Here is a 23,420-nt window from a genome sequence, read left to right as displayed (position 1 = left end):
GTAGTTCTGGGCTGATTTCTCACCTTTCTTAGGATCATTGAGACCCCACGAGGTGAGATCTTGCATGGAGCCCCAGTCCGAGGGAGATTGACAGTCATGTTTAGCTTCTTCCATTTTCCAATGATTGCTCCAACAGTGGACCTTTTTTCACCAAGCTGCTTGGCAATTTCTCCGTAGCCCTTTCCAGCCTTGTGGAGGTGTACAATTTTGTCTCTAGTGTCTTTGGACAGCTCTTTGGTCTTGGCCATGTTAGTAGTTGGATTCTTACTGATTGTATGGGGTGGACAGGTGTCTTTATGCAGCTAACGACCTCAAACAGGTGCATCTAATTTAGGATAATAAATGGAGTGGAGGTGGACATTTTAAAGGCAGACTAACAGGTCTTTGAGGGTCAGAATTCTAGCTGATAGACAGGTGTTCAAATACTTATTTGCAGCTGTATCATACAAATAAATAGTTAAAAAATCATACATTGTGATTTCTGTATTTTTTTTTTTTTTTGATTATGTCTCTCACAGTGGACATGCACCTACGATGACAATTTCAGACCCCTCCATGATTTCCAAGTGGGAGAACTTGCAAAATAGCAGGGTGTTCAAATACTTATTTTCCTCACTGTATATATATATAAATATATATATATATATTTAGTCTGGCACCAGTTTAACTAGTAGCTACAATGTGAAGTTTATACTACAATAACATGCTTACTATTATGAGTGGAAATTTCTTACCTTAAAAATCTCTCTCATCTTCAGATCGCGTTCTTCTAATTCTTCTGAGGTAAATCCAAGGTAAAAAGCACAGCACAGCACAAACACAACGTGTCTTCCAAACTCGATGAAAAGCAGAGGAGTACTGAAGTCTCTGAGTCTTTGTTTTTGAGTTAATGAGGCGTTTACAGGTTCACGTTCCTTCACGTGGACTATTTGCATGTGAACAGCTCTTGCGCGCGTTTGTGTGGTCACATTAGAGTTAATGAGGACACGCTTGAGAAACTGTTCATCTCGTTTTCATAGGGGAAAAAAGCGAGACAATCATGCTGGCACGACCGCCAACCCCAGAGGGTTAACAGGGTGTGGGCCTGCCGGTGGCTCTAGAGGTGACAGAATTTTTTCTGCGCCCAGCCTAGGGGAGTGGGGTTTGCTTGCAAGCCAACCACCTTCAACCCATCGCTTGAGCAGTGGCTCAGCGAGCTGAGTGGGGCCTACTCTGGAGGCCTAAGTCCATATGCTACCTCTGCACAGCGGAGACAACAAAAAACAATCTCTTCGCAGAGCGAAAGACGGACCTACCCTGCCCAAAAAGACTCATTGTACTGGGGAGGCCTTATAAGAAGCCTAACCCTAGGTCTTTATCAATCATGCCTCTACATCAACCTGTATTACTCTTCTCACCCCCGAATGCAGAGAAGGGGGCGGGCTTTGGCCAAACAACTCCCATTGTGAGGAGGCTGTCATCTAGGGATGCTAAAACAGCCTAAACTCACATAGTGAAAGGCCAGAGGCAGAAATGCTTCAGCAGACCGCCTCCACTATACCTAGGCCTAGGCCAGCTATTGAGGCAGCCCTGGTAAGGACCAGCCTATAAGCATAGATCTGCCTGAGGCTTGGAGGAGCAACAGCCTCAAGGGAAAGATTTCTCCTATGAGAGGCTGCAAAAACCGCTAAGCCTGTATGAAAAACCCGAACAGAGTTCAAGGGAGCGATGTACTCAGAAAAATGTCAGACGGCCCCGTGGGCCGGACAAAAGATCTATCTGAAGCCCCAGTGTCAGTCTCTAGAAAGAAATCTATATACTCTCTAATATATATATTTATTTTTATTTAAGAGAGGAGACAAACTACTCTGCCCTGTGGCGCCTAATAGCCTGAGGGCTAAAACAGATGTATTTAGACAATAAACCAAGCGGCAGCATTCAACGTTTCCATTCTTTTTTTAAATGACGTTCTGCCACTTAGTGCTCCGCTAACATTCCAGTAGAAATGAGCGGCGGCCTCAAAATGCTCTCATAATGAGAGGAAGCCTAGCTGTTAACATAGTTTACATCTAGAATGAGCGGTGGCACACCCGTTAATTCACAAAAAGGGAAGGCCTTCACATACTCACACATGAAGTCCATATAACTGGTGCTTCTTTCTATCATTCTAGCCACCTAACAGGGGGACTTCAGGGCCATAATAATACCATACCTTACACCAGTGACATGACCCCATAACTCTACACAGGGAACGATGGTCTGTAGAGAAATACATTTTAGTGTCAGTTGCACACAAAACTGAAATTAAAACCTACTCAGCTCACCTGCAAAGTGCGGACTCACCACACAGTTCTCTATGAACCTGGGGTCTACCACCATTACATGCCTGAAAGAGGCACTCTCACTAACCAAGCCAATGCAGGCCATCAGAATATCATATTCATCATGGGCCTGATGTAAGAAGCGCCTGGGGAGTCGTGGAAGAGAGAAGAGGGCTAAGAAATAATTACACCCTCAGGGGAGGTGATCCATCACCGACACTGTGTGCGTTTGTGCTGGATCACCTCCCTCAGATCCCTCTTCTTGCTGGAGTCCCGCCTCTTCTGCGACCTACTCCTCCATGGAGGGGGCGCACGTGAGGCGACGCTGGCTCTCTGGCCCTGTCTACGGTCCTCTGACCATGATGGGCCAGGCCCTCCCGCTTGCCTGGGCATGGAAGCGGACCTCAGCGGTATGCAGGTCCTAAATGCAGCTGAGCACGCCTTCGCCTCTCTGAAATTTCTAACCAATGAGGCGGAGGTGCCGAAAAGTTCGGAGGGCGAAACCGGTGAATCAAGGAGAAAGCCCTTCTCTTTCTCCCCGATATCGGCCATGTTCAACCTCAGACGTCTCTCCGTGGCCACCATCACCGCCATCGACCGGCCGATCGCGGCAGCAGTTTGCTTAGTGGCCTGGATAGCAAGATCCATGGTGCGGCGCAGCTCAGCAACTGCCTCAGGGGACATCCCTGCCCCCTGGTCGGGATCCCCCAGCAGATCGGCCAGGTACGCCTTCAACACCGCCATGGTGTGCAAGGCAGCACCCGCCTGACCTGCTGCCGTGTATGCTCTGCCATTCAAACGCGATGTTGCTTTCAAAGGTTTGGATGGCAGGGTTGGAGCTCTCAGTGTCGATGCCCGCCCAGACGCGAGATAGTTCGCAAACGTCTCATCGATGGGTGGCATTGGCACATACCTATGTTCACCTATCCCCTCAACATCAGCAAAACTAGCACGCTGATGTCGGTGGATATGGGCTGAAAATGGGTTCTTCCATGCCCTCTCGGAATGGAAGGCTCACCTGAGCTGGTGGTTTATGGCTGGGGAGAAACCGATCGTCAAGCCTACCACCTCTCCCCTAACGCGCTGCCAAGCCAACCGCAGCCTGCCTGCAGCGCGATCCATTACATCCACCAGCTCAGCATACACAGGGCAGAGTGGCTGAGAGGGTTCAGAATTTATCTGATTATCAGCACCCTCATCAGCCATCTCCTGCTCATCCTGAAGAGCACCCGCTGCTGGGTTAGGCGGAGGAGAGAAATCCTCCACCTGCAGCTCACCCTTGTCAGCTGCTGAATTGCCTGAGAGGGTTATTCCCCTCTCAAGGGGATCGGCGAGCTCCATCTGGGAACCCCATGATGCGCGTCGCCACTCTGCCTCAGCATGAGCGGGACACGAACCACGAGGTCCAGACGCTGAGCCCTCTTCGCTCGAGAAGAGGGCCAGACGAGAGCGGAGCGTTCTCAAGGGAAAAGATACTTGCAACACATTTACTAAAAAAGTACTAGAGGGGTTTGCCAGAACACTGTATTTTTGTCTGATAAATACATTAATGTACAAAAATACCTACTAAATTATGTTCTACATCCACTATGTCCTCTATTCCACTTCCGTTGTCTCCAGAACCCTACAAATAATGAAAAACGGACATTACCACCATTTTACCACAAAAATTACCAGATAGTTAGTAAGCCTTCAAGACATTCATACATTGTCAGTGCCAAAAAAGTAAGTCCTGTCTGTGATCTATAAGCAATAAATTCCTTGCAAAAAAAAAAAAAAAAAAACCTCTATGCAGATGTAAGAATGACAGTCTCAAGTTTATATGCAGCTTACATCATAGTCATCATCATCAGCTTCATCACAATGACGCTCTGCAGCCCGTGGGTTTCCAACCACTCTTAACTCTGAGATCATGCCCTAAATAAAAAAGACAGGTCCAACATCAACATCAGCCAACATATCAGCTGTGGTTGTATATGAATATAAGTGTATTTCTGGATAGATGGAAAAAATAGCTAGACCATATGTTGACCAGATAGTAGCTAGATCATATTTGTCTGGGACGATTGACTGATCAATTAATAATTTAACAGAAAGACAAACAAACAGAGACAGATAGAAAGGCTACAAAGGATCCAGGTCAACATTCCTTGTTGTCCACACCCCTGAGAATGACCCTTTGAATATTTGAGAACAATTACAAATATAATACTTTCAATGATACACAGGACATACTTGATATTTGTCTGGGTCATCAACTCCACTTTGTCCAACAAAGATCCTGGAGTTTGTCTCCAGCTCCAAGTCATTAGGTGAGCGCTCAAACTTTACCACCTTGGGCTCAGTATCACAGTCCTCGTAGAAAGACACTTGGTCCATATTAACTGCCAGAGAGAAGCGACTCCACTCTAGAGGCTGGTGTGCCACCTCAAAGTTGGCCACCTCTTGAGATCTATCTGAATCAGGCTCTGTGTAATAAAAAATAACTTTCCTTTTGCCATCTTCCACAGCTGAGAGCTTGACCCCCACGTACATGATATTTTGATTGGAGTCTGTGATGGAGAAGAGGACCCCAGCATCATCAGAGGTGGGCTTCAAGTGGAACACAAGAGAGAAGTCTCGGTAGAAATGAGTGGGAAAGTGGGCAAGTGCCATCTGCCCTGTGTTGGTATCCTTTGTGAAGAAGTAAGCGGTTTGTCTGTTTGGGCCTGGAGCCTGGGTGATCTCTTCAGGCGGAGGGCTTCCAATAAGTTGCAGCAGGGAGACTCCACTCTCTTCTATGGTACACAAAATATTGTGAATTAGTACAGTGACTTTTACTACAGTAAAACGAGACCCAAGCTTCTGAAGGCAGTTTAAATTAATGTGATGTTCGGTGATGGTACATTAAAAAAATATATTACATGAAGAATTTACTGAAATGTTCAATATTACTATTAAAATATTAAAAATAGATGCCTCTATTTGAATTCAGTTCCTATACTGGTCAAATGTCTAAATTTGGTTATAACTGAAATGTACTATCGAAATATTCATCAACATTCAGTTCCTAATAGTGCATAAAATAACATTTTAGAAAAAGGGCCATTTAATCTTTGCAATACATGTGAAGTGAAATTGCACCTTTCCAGAAAGTCAACCAGTGCAAAGTCATAAATCAACAAGCTACATCATCTGGGGACTGATAAAAATGGTTACTGGTGTTTATTGCCATGTCTACAGAACTTAGGGGAAAACAGTGAGACGCAGTGGAATAATACTTCACAGTGTACATTACTGTAAGTCCTGGGAGAATCAGACTAAACTTAGTTTTCTGATTATGTGAAATTTGTGCTTTCTCAAAGCTCATGATTGTGAGATCACAGAAATTGTTCCATAACAGTTCTAGGTCTTTATTACAAATTACAAAGTGCACTTTTTAATGTGTTGTTATGAAAATATACTCTTTTTACATACACATACACTACAAGTGGCCTTTTATTTCATTGATATTATATTATCTGCAAGCACTGTATAGTTTTAAAATAAATAAATAAGATACTTATAAGTGCACATTCAATTCAGTTAAGTACACTTTCACAAGGGCAAAATAAATAAAATAAACACCCCTGCATGATCTTGGTTTTATTTGTTTATATTTTGCTCTTAAATTCAGATATTAATTCATTATCATTTCAACCTTACAGCTGTCAGCCAGTACCAATAACACGTTACTGTGCATGTAAAACATAATTCTAGAGTTATACTTTAGAGCAACATTATACAAAAAAATCTTGCATAATCTGCAAAAAAAAAAAAAGCTTTTCCTACCTATTTTTGTCCTGTTTCCAGTCCAAATATATAAAAAATTCTGAAATCAAGATGCATTTACTAGACAATTAAATAAATGGCATTAGATATTATGTCTTGTTTTCTAGGGGAAAAGAGTTTTTGCTTATAACAAGCAAATTATCTGCCAATGGGGTAAGAAAAATAATCTTTTAAGCATTTTTTTGCAGTATAATGAAAGATCAACAGGCATGTTTGAGCTGAACCTGGCTAAAAGTTCTGACTGTGGGAACGGCATGTCCAATTCCAGGGTCATGTTTTAACGGCAATGGAAGCTTAGTGACTTTTCCCCATACACCATGATTCTCATTAGACACGGCTGTCCAGTCGCTCACACACTTAGCCAACATTCATTTCATTGCTGAGTTGTGCTGTCACCATGTTTCAAAACGCTTACACAGGGGATTCTGTGAGTATAGCTGGCCCATTATTTAATCCAGATGTGTCCACTCGCTCCTGCATCCTACCTCACAACATCAACTCTCAAACACAATCTACTTGTAGTCCAGACTTCAAATTACCATGTGAGTGAGAGTGTATCATGTTGTTGCGGTGTCATTCGAAAATGACTTCCCATGAAGCCATAACACAACTCATTATAATGGTAGTATGTGACATAACCACCTAATTCAGGGGTTCTCAACCTTTTTGAGACCAGGGACCCCATAGAGGGTAGAAACAATTCAGGACCCCATCATAATTACAACAGTGAATTATAACCCAAAGATAATGTGGGTGATCAATGAACACAATATGCTTGTTTTATTGATGCAAACATAAGTAGTTGAGAGAAAAAAATCTGTCAGGGGTAAAGAACACAATATCCAGTTGTGAATGCAATATACAGTTTATTGATAATAAACAGGAGATACAGACAGAACAGGATGGTCAGATGCAATAGTGCAGGGATGGAAGCAGGCCTTGGCAGCGAGGGGATTGCAATGGGCTGGGATGTCTGCCGAATAACAAAGAGATGATAATCCTGAAACAGTCAGACAGTAAGTAATCCAGACACAAGCAGGAAGCAAACACACAAGACCTGGGGCCTCATGTACAAAGACTTGCGTTGAATTCATACTAAAACATTGCGTACGGACAAAGCTGTAAATGTGCGTACGCACAAAAAAAAAAACAGATGTATGAATCTCTGTGTACGAAGGATCCCACGCATATTCTCTTTGTACATCCCAATTAACGTAAAATTGAGCGCACATGCACGAGCACAACGCCCCACCCAGTCTCCTCCCTTAATTAAGTCAATTTAAATATGGTAATGAGTCAGTAAGAAAATGGCTAAAGCAGAAAGTGAATTGGAGGTGCTACTATCGGAGGTAGAAACGAGAAAAAAATATTTTATTTGGAACTTTGTCCTCCGGAATTAATAACAAAAGGAAAAAATATGAGCGGGAGAGTTTGGCTGATGCCGTCAATGCGGTATTATTATTATTATTATTATTTTATATATATTATATTATTATATATTAAATATATTATTATACATTATATTATATATATTATATTATATATATGTGTATATATATGTGTGTATATATATATATACAGAGTGGCTACGGAAAGTATTCATACCCCCGGTAAATATGATCAAAAATGGCTGTAAAAAATAAATCTTTCATTCAAAAAATTTGATCTTTCATTAAAAAAATTAGCAAAAATCTAACCTTTCATTGAAGTAAAAGAATTCAAATTGGGGAGGAAATCACATTATGAAATAAATGTTTTTCTCCAAAACACGTTGGCCACAATTATTCATACCCCTAGAATGTTTTATGAATAAAATATCTCTGAAGTATATTCCCATTAATATTTACCTTTTTTTAGCACACCAGGGTGACTAGGAACATGAAATTGTCCAGCCATGACTTCTTGTTTCACAGGATTTTAAATATGAGGAAACACAAAGGCCAAATTCCCTTAATCATCCATCACAATGTGTAAAACCAAATAATACAGTTCTGATTTGCAGCAAAAGATTGTTGAGCGTCACAAAATAGAAAGTAGCTAAATAATTGAAAATACCCATTTTGACCATCAGGGCAATAATTAAGAAGTTATAATCAAGTAAAAATGTTACAAATCTGCCAGGAAGAGGACGTGTGTCTATATTATCTTAATGCATGGTGAGGAAGATGGTTTGAGTGGCCAAAGACTCAAGGATCAAAGATGGAGAATTGCAGAGATTAGTTGAGTCTTGGGGTCAGAAAGCCTATTAAAAAAAAATCAAACAACCCCTACATCCCCACTTGTTGTTTGGGAGGGTTTCAAGAAAAATGCTCCTTGCTCATCCAAAAACAAACTCCAGCATATTCAGTGGTCAGACACGACTGGAACTTCGAACACAGGGTTCTGTGGTCAGATGAAACAAAAAAAAAGAGCTTTTTGGCAGCAAACATGCTAGATGGGTTTGGTACACACAAGGATAAAAAGTACCCCATGTGTACAATTTAATATACCACTGGATCTTTAATGTTGTGGGCCTATTTTTCTGCTGGAGGTCCTGGACTTCTTATTCAGATACATGGCATCGTGGATTCTATCAAATATCAACGGATAAAAAAATCCAAAGCGGCGGCTTCTGCTAGAAATCTTATAATGGGCCGTGGTTGGATCTTCCATCAGGACAACGATCCAAAACAAACATCAAAATCAACACAAAAATGTGTTTCGGAGCACAAAAAGCATCTGCCATGACATGAGCGTCCCAGTTCCCTGACCTGATGAGTGGAGTGAACTCAAGAGAAGAAGCACCAACATGGATCTGGGAATCTGAAGGATCTGAAGAGATTCTGTATGAAGGAATGATTGCTGATCTCTTGTCAGGTGTTCTCCAAACTCATCAGGCATTATAGGAGAAGACTCTGTTATCTTGGCAAAAGGAGATTGCAAAAAGGTATTTACTAAAAGGGTATGAATAATTGTGGCCAACGTGTTTTGGAGAAAAACATTTATTTCATAATGTGATTTCCCCCCCAATTTGAATTCTTTTACTTCAATGAAAGGTTAGAATGTTGCCAATTTTTTGAACGAAAGATCAAATTTTTTGAACGAAAGATTTATTTTTACAGCCATTTTTGGTCATATTTACCTGGGGTATGAATACTTTCCGTACCCACTGTATATATAAATATTTATATTATATTATGTTATATTATATTATTTTTTCTTATTTATTTTTATTTTATTTTATATTTAATTTTATTTATAGACTAAGGGTTGTATCAATTTGCATATGCTTTTATATGTTCTTACTTAATTGCATAATTGATAGAATATTCCCATAAGGCTTGTGTGACAATATATGTCAATTATTTTATAAATTGCAAATTAATAGCAATGCTTCCCACGGTTGGTGGTGCGATAGACTTGTAGAACAATTCGTTGTGTAATGTTTGCAACTTCACTTCATTGCCTGTAAGAGTCGCCAACGGACAAAAACAATGAGAAATGTACGTACGCCAGACATGAAATTGGCATACATACAGTCGGCATCTAGTCATAGTTGGGGGCGTGGCGAGGGTGGAGTCGGCGTGGGGGAAAACACTGCGAACATCGTGTGTATTTGAATGACAAAAATGTGGTATTGCGAGTCATTGACGCCTGCCGACCGGCAACGGTACATTGTAAAATGAACTGCAATAGGTTATGATAGCCCTTATTTAATTAAAAACTGGGTCAATGACCCAACCAAATGGCCGGAGGTGTCGTTTCCAGACATATTTTGTTATCTGGTTGAATCTCCAAGACATCGCGGCAGCTGTAGCGGTAACATTAGCCTATAACTCAATCAACTTATGTTGCATACTATAACTCCATAAAACCTTGTCACTTACCAATTGTGCGTATGCTTCACTCCAAACTATTAATCCTTTTGTAAAACGGTGATCAGTAGTACGAAGTTGCCGAGGGACTGTGCTGACAGTTATCCCTAAAGTCCTCTAGTAGCCTAACTCACAGACTGCAGTCTGCTCCATAGGTTCACGGCTCGCGTCATGAGCCTTCAGCTGATAACGCTAATGTGAATGAGACATCCCTTATGAAAAACAACTATAGGAATCTTGTAGTATTTTGGGACAAAATATTATAGTAATCCTATAGGAATACTATAGTATTTTGGGACATACTATAGAAGTACTATAGAGCAGGGTTCACCAATCTTGGTCCTGGAGGGCCGCTGTCCTGCAGAGTTTAGCTCCAACCAGCTCCAACACACCTGTTTGAAAGTTTCTAGTATGCCTAGTGAGACCTTGATTAGCTGGTTCAGGTGTGTTTAATTGGGGTTGGAGCTAAACTCTGCAGGACAGCGGCCCTCCAGGACCGAGATTGGTGAACCCTGCTATAGAGGTATTACAGAACATCACATAAGTATTATACACTACTATAGAAATCTTATAGGATTACTATAGTTCTTTTTCGTAAGGGATGTAGACAAATCTGGCCCACTGCCTAATACGAGTTTAACACCCACTACTATATCACACAGGGATCTACTCACACAGTAATCTCAAAAAAGAAAGCTCAAAAGCCATTTTGTCCATTTTGTATTGTGTGTTTATTAGGAAGGATGTAGAACTTCAATTCATAATTTGTTTGTTTATTGGCGGTACAGAAAACGACACAGCAACTCTTCGGCATGATTGCCCCGTGTATTTCAATGAGCGCCAAGGCAATGTTTTCCCCCACGGGCTAAATTCACATCACGTGACGGGGCGTTCCCGGGGGCGTTCCCAGACCAACCGTCTGTATCTATGGAGGAACGCACATTCTCGCGTTAATTTCACTGTTAGTACATCCGACCGTGAGCGTGAAAGCTGGCGTACGCAAAGTTTTTGTGCGTACGCAAGATTGATACATGAGGCGCCTGGAGATTTGAGAGATACTGACAAGAACAAGGTGACAAGACATGAAACCCAAACCAATCTGACAAAGAACACAGCAAACACAAGATGTATATATAGGTAACGATGACGAGCCGCATTAGCCTGGTTCTACCTGACTCTCGTACATTTCATTTGTACAGAGAGTCTGGCCTCTCTCCATTGACAAGCGTTAACTTCCTTGTAGGCGGGTATTCTGTTGAAGTTTAAAACTATTGGATCTGCCCAGAGTCACTCTGGATCTGCCATAACCAATCGCTAACCTTTGGTTGTGACGTAACCCTACAACTCAAACTAACGCACGACATCAACGTCATCGTTCTCAGCCACTCCCTCTGTTCGCTGATTAGGCCGCCAAAAATTTGGCCGGAGAAAACCAAAGAATACACCACAATCCCAGACGTAGTACTGAAGGGAAATAAAATTGAGCGGAAGTACGCAGGAGGGCGGAGCCAAGCTAGAGCTGCATGTGCGGCTGTTCTGATTAACTCGTCAACACAGTTGGTAGCTAGGAAACACTGATAGGCAGACAAATGTGACAGCACACAACAGTCAGAATGAACAGACAAACCTCCAAACCGTGACAAAATCGTGTCTGTGTATCTGTCACATTTTATTATTACATGCAAAAATAATTTAAAATAGCCTACCATTAATTAAAACAAAATGTTTACTAAAGTTATAGACATGTATTTTATTTCCTCTCACTCAGCAACAAATCCTTTCAATTTAATGGTATCCAGAACAAAACAAGAAAGAAAAATAAATGTAGCCTAAACAAATTTATTTAAAGCGAAACTGAAACTGGCATTAGGCACCTCTCTCACAAATCCAAATGTTTCCATATTCGCAGGCGGGATTTGAAATTAACTTTCACTTACCGGCCAATTTGGCTACTAAATTTTTCAGTTACCGGCCATTCAGAACTTCTACTAGCCAAAAAATAAAATAAAAAAATAAATAAACTAGATTAACTACGTCGCATCTTTTATAGGCTATATATTATAAAATTTGGATTTCATATATTAATTTCTTATTCAAACTAAATCCTGTCATCCAGCCATCTCCTCCCTTCCTATTTCATCCTCATCCTTTTCACCAAAAAATTTATTTTAGGTGGACAGATCACTACAGTACAAAGAACATCAAAACAATGTAGGATATCTTGGAAAATAACAATGTCTTTTCGGTTAACCAAATGATTTTTAATCTTCGCTTTTGCTTCATTGTAAATGAACAAGCGCACCATTATTTGGTGTGGATTGGCAGGGGAAGCATACACCCTACAGCAATAGCTCTGACTAGCGGCAACAAAATCTGATACAACAAGCATGTTGTATAACCATAGGACTAGTATTAAAACTAGTGTAGTTTGGTATGGGAAGCATACACCCTACAGCAATAGCTCAGACTAGCAGCAACAAACTGGTACAACAAGCAAGTTGTATAATGACAGAACTATTGCCAAAACTAGTGTAGTTTGGCAGGGGAAGCATACACCCTAGCAATAGCTCTGACTAGCGGCAACACAATCTGATACAACAAGATTGTTGTATAACCATAGAACTAGTATTAAAACTAGTGTAGTTTGGCAGGGGAAGCATACACCCTGTAGCTCTGAGTCATATGCAGTGGCAGCTAAGCAATGTAGTACAGTCTGCTTCCTCATTCATGAAAATGATTTCTGCTCTCGTCGTACTGAATTCCATTGGTTGTGGAGGTGAAGATGACGACTGCCATGATTCCACACTCATTCACGGGATCATCAGCTACGATGTTGTTAGTGTTGAATGACAGCCCTCTGCTGTGAACATACCTAATGTGTATTTTGCACAATATGTACCAATAATCTAGATAAGCTTTAGCCACAAGCATGTGTTAAATTTAACACAGCATGTTGCAATAATCGGATAGAATAAAGAATGAGCATTTTTCCAGTGCAATCAGATAAGCCTAAAACAACACTTTGAATACCACAGCATGTCACTTAGTACAGTATGCGCAATAATACTAGAAGTCTAAGTAATAAGTATATATTCAATAACATTTGCATTAGCAACCAGTTCAGTACTGATAGCAATGTTGCTGAAACAACGACAAGCATTTTGCTGATACCTGGATAAGCTAAGCACAGCATGTGACAATGACACCAGATATAAGCCTAAAACACAGCCATGTTCCAAATAACGACTGGGCTAAATAACCTTAAAACAACCATGTTTCCAATAGCAACTAACAGCTTTTAGAGCACTGGTTCTCAAACTTTTTTGGTTTAGCCCCCTTTAAACCTTTAAAAAAAAATCTGAGCATGTTTCCAATAGCAAACAGATAGCCTTAAGCTCAAACATTTTTCCAATAGCTACCAAACAGCCTTAAGGACAAGCATATTTCAATAACAACAGATAGCCTTTAGCAGTGGCGTGCAGACCTCCTCCGGGGCAGGGGCGGAAGGACCAAAAAGGGCACTTTTTTAAAAAACATTTATTTTTTAAATAAATCACCTGTATTTAAAGCAGTACTGTCTGTTGTGTTTTTATATATTTTAATGACTTCCTCACAATTATTTGGAATATCTCGCTCGATGGAGAGCAGCAGTAGGTCAGAGAGCCTCTCTTCATTACCAATGAAAAGATGTTGATACAATTAGAATGCATAACACATCAAACAAAAATAGGGAAATGATGATAATATTACTAAATATTATTTACTTTACCAAACAAAACAGAGAATCAAGTAGGTAATTATGAGGAATTCATGTTTAGTTATGTTGATGTTATACATTTTATGTATATTCATTAAAGTGTAGCTATCATGAAATCAGTAACACTTCCTACAATAAGGTTTCATTAGTTAAATTTGTTAACATGAACTAATAACTGCACTTCTACACCATTTATTAATCTTAGTTAATATTAATTTCAGCTAGGGCTGGGCGATATATCGCATGACATTGTTATGTGCATCTCGTCAGTAAAGCCGGTTCCTTGATTAGTAGTAAATCGCCATCACCTGCTTTCAGATGAGCCATATCGCATTAATTATCGCAGGCTGATGCGAGCTTGGCTAACGTGACCTGCCAGAACTGACGCTATGCATAATTATTATCAATATTTTTCTTTATCAGCAATTGCTCGCAAAATGTAGATTAAAATTAGAGGACTGCTAAATATCAAAGACTTTATATATAGAAAGACGGTGCACTCGTATTACTATGAATGGAAGGGAGGAAGTGCAACACGCAATAGCCTGTTTGTAGACACATGATTCTGATGATGCCCAAAATTCAAATGGAGGGCAGGAAGTGAAAAACAGAATGGACGAGATGGAGGAAAGACTGTACTGTGCTGGTTTAGAAAGGTATAAAAAAAAATCACAAGGTATGTTGGATATGATCTTTATGTTATGAAGAGGAGCAATTTTCCTACTGAATTGAAAGACTAACCTGCCATCGAGGCGGTACATATAGAGAATGTGAAGCTGCTGTCGTGGTGTTTTGAGTTCTAGTCTGTTTTGTTTATTTTGCGCTGCCTTTCTGCTAGTGAGTTTAGGCAGTATTTTTATTTTCTGTCATGATTGTGAAAAATGTCGCCATTGTTCACAATTCCGTTCTTGTTGAGTATCCCCATAAACAGTCTGTTATGTCTTAAATAATTGTGTATATGATATGTTGATAGCTGCGCAACATATTAGTATTACAAGAATCTTTCATAGTTCTTCATCAGCAACCAATCCAGCTGCACATGCAACTGAGCACACTTGAAACAAAGATCCATAAATCACCAACAGAGGAATTTTCTCGCTTGGAAATTCCACCCTTCTCATTATAAGAAACAAATTCACCCTCTCTTCTTTTTCTGGCCTCTACTGCTGCTTCTTCGGGTTGATGTCTGTGGGGACCCCCACTGGGGCCCATGGGCACTGGCAGGCCTTGACCACAGCCTGCTATGCCTTCACTCTTCCAACAGAGTCAGACTGTAATTTCTTCATTCCAACTCAGAAGAAAACTTCAACTTTACTATCACTGAATGGACAGCCATCAACTCTTCCGACTTCCTCGCTTCTCCTCGTTGCTCGGCATACCTTCTCTGGCCCAGGACTGGCAGGCCACAATCTGCATGTGCATCTGCATGTGCTCTGCCATGTGCTCATGGAGAGAGATAAAACCTTCAACCAGAACAGAGTCAAACAAACCATTCAAGTTCATCAACATTTCTTCATTCAATGCCAAAGAAATTGATTGAGACTCATGGAACCATCAAAATCCTTCTTCAGGAACTTCACAAAATGTCTTCACTGCAAAGGCCATGCAAGAATACATTTAATGAGGTGCTCTGAAAATGATAATCTGATGGTTTCTTTTCATAGTTAAATGGATCTTTTCCATAGTTCCATTTCCTGCTTCCGGTTGCATTCTGTCACTTACCATTTTACCTATGCATGTACAGTATCTATGTGTGTTTAGATTAGTTATGTTTGTGATTAAGTTAATAAAAGTTGTGCACAATACGTATTTGGTTCTGATTCTCTGCTTGCAACAAAGTTTATTTTACAATTTAGATTTTGACTACAGGCTCTTAGTAGTATTGTACAGTAAGAAAGACATCTCCCTCCCCCGGAAATAAAAAATTCTTAGAATTAATAAACAATTAACACTGAGTGTTCACAGGACAAACAGGTTGATTGATTGTAATATTAATTTTACTACATTAAATTAATTCTATTAACTGATCCAAATATTCATAATTAATTATTACAAGTTATGATTGATTATAATTTGCTACACGATGCACACATAAATTTGATAAAAAAATATTTTAAAAGTGTAAGTGTAAGCAAGGAATCTTTTAAAAACATGATTACAAAGGAAAATATAGCTGCAAGCAGCAATTATTAGGGCCAAGCGCAAAGAAGACAACAAACCAACTGCAACAATGATCAATTAAAGACATTTTAAGATGATTTTAGGCAAAATGGGTGAAAAAAAAACAACAACTTATATACAGTCACTAATAATATGATTTAATGGTTTGTCACTTTTGACCAATAGGTGGTGCAGTTATGAATTTGTTGGGTGTGGTCAGAGTGAGGTGACAATGACACATACAAAGTTTGGTGTCAATATGTCAAGGCATTGCAGAGATAAAGCCTGAATAGCCATTTTTGCAACATGCCTCAACTTTGCTTCTGCGGTATACGAAAACGATTTTGTCTATCGACACGAAATCCATTATGTTTTGTCGGCGCAGTGTGGAGATGATACGATTCAATTTTGGTGAAAATCGGACAAACGGTCTAGGAGAATGTCGGAAAAGTAGGTTTTAAAAGAAAATAAAGATGGACAGGAAGTATGGCAAAATTGGTATCTATGTTTTCGGCATAACCCAAGGAATATATAATAAGACCTGTGTCATTACATACACTGTAAAACTTTTCACTGTAAATTTACAGTAAAATACTGGCAGCTGGGTTGCCAGCCACATACTGTATTTTTACAGAACTAGTACTGTAAACAGCATTTACAGTATTGTACTGTAAAACGTTGTACTGTAAATTTACAGTAAAATACTGGCAGCTGGGTTTCCAGCCACATACTGTATTTTTACAGAACTAGTACTGTAAACAGCATTTACAGTATTGTACTGTAAAACATTGTACTGTAAATTTACAGTAAAATACTGGCAGCTGGGTTGCCAGCCACATACTGTATTTTTACAGCACTAGTACAGTAAACAGCATTTACAGTACTCCACTGTAATTACCAAATACAGTATATACCACATACTTTTACAATATTAAACTTGTCTACAGCAATAAATTGTATAGTAGTCACACTAGGAAAAAGAAAACAACATTTTCTGGGTTTTAAAACATTTATTTTGGTTAAAAGCAAAGATCAGAAAATTGCCTTATGTGAACATGTTGGCTGAATTTGTTTTAAACATAAAATGCAATTTTAACACTTAACAACAAACAGGTAACACTTAGCACTTAATTAAAGGGATAGTTCACCCAAAAATTTAAATTAGCTCATGATTTACTCACCCTCAAGTCATCCTAGGTCTATATGACATTCTTCTTTCAGACGAATACAATCGGAGATATATTACAAAATGTCCTGGCTCTTCCAAGCTTTATAATGGCAGTGAATTGCTGTTTCTGTTTTGAAGTCCATACAAGTGCAAATGAAATCCCATTCAAAGTCTTCAAGTTTTCGCAGAAGTGAGGAAACCTGTAGGCTTTCAGTGGTGTACTTTTTTTGCACAACCTGGCCGGTTTTCTTTGAAGTTACTTGTCCTTTCTTTGTTTTTGATCCACGTTCAGGATTGATGTCAGGAAATCGTCTAAAAGGCAGAAAAGAAAGGAAAAAAAAACAATGAATATTATGGACTGAGTTTATATATTTTGACAGAGAGAGACAGCACAAAAGATGTGTAAATAAAAAACAGATATCGGTTTTAACGACTAATCTGTTTGGTTAAAACTGAACAACATGAAAAAAAATGCAATGTTGGATGTTGTGATCAATAACTGATATTTTTTCTGCCCTGGTTAAAATACATCAACTCAATGTGTCTGTTTACATGTGCACTGTCAACTAACTAAACTTTTGGAAGTGGGGTTGCCAGATTTAAAGTTTTATTCTACAACTTTTAATATCATCCCCTCATCAGGTCCCATCAGAGTATCAGTGGAAAGGCAGCCATAGACTCTGTTTATGTAGAGCGCACATTGCCAGAATCCAGCCCAAACCTTTGTGACAGAAATAATTTAACTTTAATTGCAAGCCTTCCAATGTTTATTGCATACATGACTACATGATAATGTTAAACATGACATTTACCAGACTAAAATGCATGTTTGCCCCCAAAAATGAAAATTGTCATTATTGCTCACCCTTAAGACTTTCGTTCATCTTCAGAACACAAATGAAGATATTTTTGATGAAATCTGGGAGGTTTCTGTCCCTCCATTGACATCAATGTCATTGCAACTGTCAAAGCCCAGAAAGGTGGTAAAAACATTGGTAAATAGAACATATAACTACAGTGGTTCAACCTTAATATTATGAAGTGACGAGAATACTTTTTGTGCGCAAAATAACCCCAAAATAACGACATTGTTGAATAATCTCTTCTTTTACATGTCATTCTCCTACACTGTTTTGTGAGGATGAGTGGGCCGGAGTGTATTAAAGGATAACTCTCGGCAAAATGCAACCTAGGGTCTTTTTGTTAATCTACCCGAGGCAAACTTTCGTTTAAAAGCATAATTAGGATGGAAACGCCACTTTTAAGTTTGACCGTATTTTCGTTTTCGGTCAAATTGCCTTTTGAATGGGAGTGCTTGGGGCACGACTATGATAGCATTAAAAATCGCTATTTTTTAAAACACTAAGGAGGCTCGACACAACATAAAACTGTGCTCGAAGTATCACCAGGGGCTCTACACATGAACTCCAGCATTGAGAACATTGTTTGTGTACACAGAGTTTACCAAAAATAAAGATTTTGAACAACTCACGGAAGCTGTGTCCGCCTGCATTTTGACAGTCAAAAATAGTCGATCTAATAACTTTATTCTAGAGCTGCTGTAAAGCCAAAACAATCTGTTACTGTAATTTCCTATTATCACTGTAAAGCTGCTTTGAAACAATCTATATTGTTAAAAGCGCTATATAAATGAAGGTGACTTGACACTGTTTACACTACGTCAACAGCGTAGGAGAATGATGTGAAAAAGTACAGTTTATTGAATGTCGTTATTTTGGGGGTTTTTTGTGCACAAAAGGTATTCTCATCGCTTCATAATATTAAGATTGCACCACTGTAGTTACATGGATTATTTAAACAATGTTTTTACTACCTTTCTGGGCCTTGAATGTTGCAAAGACGTTTCTGTCTATGGCTGGTTCAGAAACCTCTCAGATTTCATCAAAAATATCTTCATTTGTGTTCTGAAGATGAACAAAGGTCTTACAGGTTTGGAACAACATGAGGGTGAGTAATTATTGATAGAATTTTCACTAATCCTTCAACTGAAAACAACTTGCACTGACATATCTTAAATATGTGACTGCCACTGTTTTGTCTCAAGATGCACACCAGTAATGTTTTTTTTTTATTAGACATTTTTATAAAAGCTGCTTAAATACCCTAATTTTATTAAGGCCTAGACCTGTCTTAAAGGGTTAGTTCACCCAAAAATGAAAATTATGTCATTAATGACTCACCCTCATGTCACTCCAAACCCGTAAGACCTCCGTTTCTCTTCTGAAGACATTTTAAGATATTTTAGATTTATTCCGAGAGCTTTCTGTCCCTCCATTGTAAGTCAATGGACGTGTCACTGTTCACGTCCATAAAGGTAATAAAGACATCATCAAAGTAGTCCATGTGACATCAGTGGGTCATTTAGAATGTTTTGAAGCATCGAATATACATTTTGGTCCAAAATTCTCTTCTGGTCTGTTTTCCATCCGCGTTCACGAGTCCACATTGACGCACCAGATAACACGTCAGCAGCGTCTTACATCAGCAGCGTCAATGTGGACTCGTGAACGCGGATGGAAAACAGACCGGAAGAGAATACAATGTTGAATAAAGTCGTAGTTTTTGTTAATTTTGGACCAAAATGTACTTTCGATGCTTCAAAACATTCTAAATGACCCACTGATGTCACATGGACTACTTTGATGATGTCTTTTTTACCTTTATGGACGTGAACAGTGACACGTCCATTGACTTACAATGGAGGGACAGAAAGCTCTCGGAATAAATCTAAAATATCTTATGATGTCTTCAGAAGAGAAACGGAGGTCTTACAGGTTTGGAGTGACATGAGGGTGAGTCATTAATGACATAATTTTCATTTTTGGGTGAACTAACCCTTTAAGCTAAGCCCAGTATGGAAACCAGGGCCATATTGTTCATACCAGTAGTCAGCTTAATAAATACTGTCAAGACAAGTCACAATTCAGTCTAATATTTATATGAATGGCAAATATGCTAATGACTAACCTCTGAACAAACTCAAGGTGCTGCCTCTTCCTGTACTGCAAGCTGAAGTTATAGGAGGAGGCAAACAGCGCTGCCAGGCCAGTGATGAAGTTAGGCTGTGATCCTTTCCACACACACCTTGACCTTACAAACGTAATGTCCAGCACTGGTTGCTTAGAGATTGACCTGTAATTGAAAAAAATAAAATAAAATGAATTAATAAATAATATTAATAATTAAAATAACTATTGTGGGTTCCACTGTGGTTAGATGTAGTTGTCTATCTATTCATAGTTCTATAAATTAAAATTTTCACCTAAAAATTAAACCTAAAAATCGAACCTAAAAATAAATTAAACCTAAAAATCGATTAGAGTTAGAACACTAAAACGCACTGCCATATTATTTTGCTTGTTTTAAGCATAAACTCACTAAATTTTTACTTATTCTTTCAGAAAACAAGACAATTTTTACTTGTCAATTAAATGCTTCTTCATGTAAGAATTTTAGATATCTGGGCTGGAAACAAGAAAAAAACACTAATTAAGAAAAACATATTTTGCAGTGGGGTGAGTAAATGATGGTTTTTAATTTAAGGTTTAAAGTACCCCTTTAATCTTTACATACCAAGAAATAAGGCGTGGACTCTCTGGCAAATGTAGATTGCTGGACATCAGGTTGCAAATTCCTGAAACAATTTTTTAAAAGAACAGCACAACCATGATCAACAGAACCAAAACATAAAACATATTACAGATTAATGAGATTTGTTGAATATCATCTACTTATCTGCTTGAAGGATAACACCGTCTAACTTCTCTTTGAATTGTAGGACCATGGCATGGCAATCAGGAATACTACATTTGAAAACAGCATTAGGAACATGGATTTTCTTGTGCTAGCAAAATTCTGCAACGATTCAAAAGCACGATCACAGAACTGACAGCATTTGACAGCATTTTTTTTTTTTACCACATAACGTTAGACTAAAACCTGTTCACTACTTAAAAGCACTTACATTAGCACTGTACTGTCATCAGATTACAAAGCCTGAAACGAAAAATATATATATCAAAAGCAGGTCATGCAAATAACATGGCATATGTTGCCTATTATGTGAAATATCGAAGTTAACGTTAACGTTACTTGGTAAACGGATGGAACAGAGTGAATTGTTTGCGCGGCCGCGGTAGAAAACCGCGATCGCAAAATCAAACCAAATAAGCATTTGTGAAAACAATGTAGAAATGCGAACGCAAAAAAACAAAATATATTGGCTTACCGTATCACTCAGTTAAACAATTTTCCATCTTCTCAAACTCTAAATCCCAATAATCGTCACAGGCGCAGGTTATTCAGATGACAAATTCTTCCATCCTTCTTCATGTAGCACGTTAATGTCGCCCATTTTCTGCTGCGTCACAGGCAATTAATGTTTGAAACACGAACCGAAGCTCACAAAAGCTTAAAAATTGCTCACAGATTCGCAGACACGTTTATCTTGTTAACAGGAATGATTATTCTGTTCAGTTGAATCCCGCTGACAAATCAAGTTTGCCTGTACTGTCGGTTCGCGTCACATTTGAACTGAATTGAGCGCGGAAAGAAATCAATCCCACAATGCAGTGCTTTTACAGTATGATACTGTATTACGAATTTATCGGGTTGAAAACAGAAATGTGCTGTATATTTACAGCAGTTCTGTAAAATATACAGCCTAATACTGTATTATGGAAATACAGTACAATTCTGTAGGAAATTCGCTGTAAATTTACAGTAAAGTTTTACAGTGTAGGCAACATAGGAATACATAGGCAAATGTATTCAAAATTTATTAGCATGTTTGGAAATTTTGTTATAATTTTTTTACCACAAGGTGGCGCTGCCCTGAAACTTTTTGAGTAACTTCAAGGCATGGTGCCGATGAAATACTGATTTTCGGAAATACTGATGGTACATCAATGCATTCATAAAGTGTAGCATTTAATATACATTAATGTTGTAATTAATGGCAATTTCCTTGTTTTGTTCCATTATAGCGCCATCAAGAGGCACAATCCCACCAATTAGTTTATGTGTCCTCAGAGTGAGCCCATACATATGTGTGTCAAATTTGGTGAAAATATCTCATTTCGTTTTGGAGTTATAGACATTTATATGTATAAACACATAAAAAATTACTCACACCTGACTTTGTTTGCATTTTCTTGCCACTTACTATTAAGATTTAGACATTTGGGAATAAGTGTTTGGCCAACGACCTATGTTTCCTTACTTCCTACAGTGATTTCGTATCGGTTTCGAAGATATTGGTAAATGTTTTTTAAGCGCTAAATCACAATGCTACACAAACCATAAGTCGAAACCTAGCATGTTTGGTATCACTGAACTCTGAAAGGATTCAGGAATCTAAGGAGATGACTCCCTTGAAAATAAGTCAACCACACCCAGAGTTATAAGTATTTGAAATTTAAATTTTACCACTAGGTGGCACTGGTTCAAAACTTCTCAGGCTCCTTCAGGGCATCGTTATAGTTATAAGCAAAGTTATTAGCCATTTTTTGTATCTCCGGACCAGTAGGTGGTGCTGCGCCGAAACGCAGCATGTTGCCTCAGGTCATGCTTGTGATGACATGTACCAAGTTTGGTCTGAATGCGATAAAGCGTTGCGGAGATACAGCCTTAAGTCTGTTTTTCACAAGCGCTACGTAAAATTAGTTATTAGCATAAACATGAGTGAAACTTTGGACAGTTGGTGGCACTAGAGGGATTGAGTTAGAGACTCCAAATTTGCTATGGTGACATTTCAGACTGTCCTCTATCAGTGTGCCAAATTCCATAACTTTCCCACAAGCGGTTCTATGGGCTGCCATAGACTTCCATGGCGGAAGAAGAAGCGGAAGAATAATAAGAACGCCAACGATTTCAATAGGTGCCTACACACTTTCAGTGCTTGGCCTCTAATAATTTAAAGCAGCCTTCTGGTCAATTTTCATTCTGGACTACTTAAACAATCTATGCATAAAATAATTATTGTCAAGAAACATGTGCAGTACTACAACTAATATGAACATGCTGATGAATAAATCATCCCTTGGGCACTAGTGTTATTGGCCAACTGTTCCAGACTGTCTCCCACATGTGTATTCTTCAGCTGTGATAGGCCTAGATCATGACTAAATACACACATTAAACACAATAAAGTTTAGTAATATAGTACAAAGAATAACAAACATTTGACACTAATAACACTGAAAACTTTTAAAAATGCAAATATCCTAAAAAACAACAACTTCTTTGTAAGGTAAAATTGTTGCTTAATGGTTGTAAATCCACAGACCACTGACAGCTGGGTAGGTAATTGGGAGTTAAATGCATGAGATGGTAACCGGAGGATCCTGTTA

General features: G+C 38.9%; 1 protein-coding gene and 1 long non-coding RNA gene across 7 annotated transcripts in view; both read right to left on the bottom strand.

Annotated features, from left to right (window-relative positions):
- Nucleotides 1-23,420, bottom strand: part of col18a1b (collagen type XVIII alpha 1 chain b) — a 123,315-nt gene that overhangs the window by 60,234 nt on the left and 39,661 nt on the right. For all 6 annotated transcript variants that reach the window (XM_084129536.1, XM_084129533.1, XM_084129531.1 and 3 more), the window contains exons 2-4: nt 4,536-5,077; nt 4,134-4,217; nt 3,868-3,924 (exon numbers count right to left, since the gene is read on the bottom strand). In XM_084129536.1, coding sequence (XP_083985662.1) covers nt 3,868-3,924; nt 4,134-4,217; nt 4,536-5,077 — 683 coding nt within the window. The remainder of the gene's footprint in view (nt 1-3,867; nt 3,925-4,133; nt 4,218-4,535; nt 5,078-23,420) is intronic.
- Nucleotides 16,878-21,437, bottom strand: LOC311092647. Its single transcript, XR_014608279.1, has 5 exons — nt 21,299-21,437; nt 21,035-21,066; nt 20,644-20,873; nt 20,038-20,202; nt 16,878-17,361 (listed from the first exon to the last, which is right to left on the bottom strand). It is a non-coding gene; the product is annotated as an uncharacterized lncRNA (long non-coding RNA).

This window comes from Abramis brama (assembly GCF_963993115.1).
Source record: "Abramis brama genome assembly, chromosome: 11".
Classification (NCBI taxonomy): domain Eukaryota; kingdom Metazoa; phylum Chordata; class Actinopteri; order Cypriniformes; family Leuciscidae; genus Abramis; species Abramis brama.
Note: the sequence above shows the minus strand (reverse complement) of the source record. Positions and strands in the feature narration are given on the sequence as shown.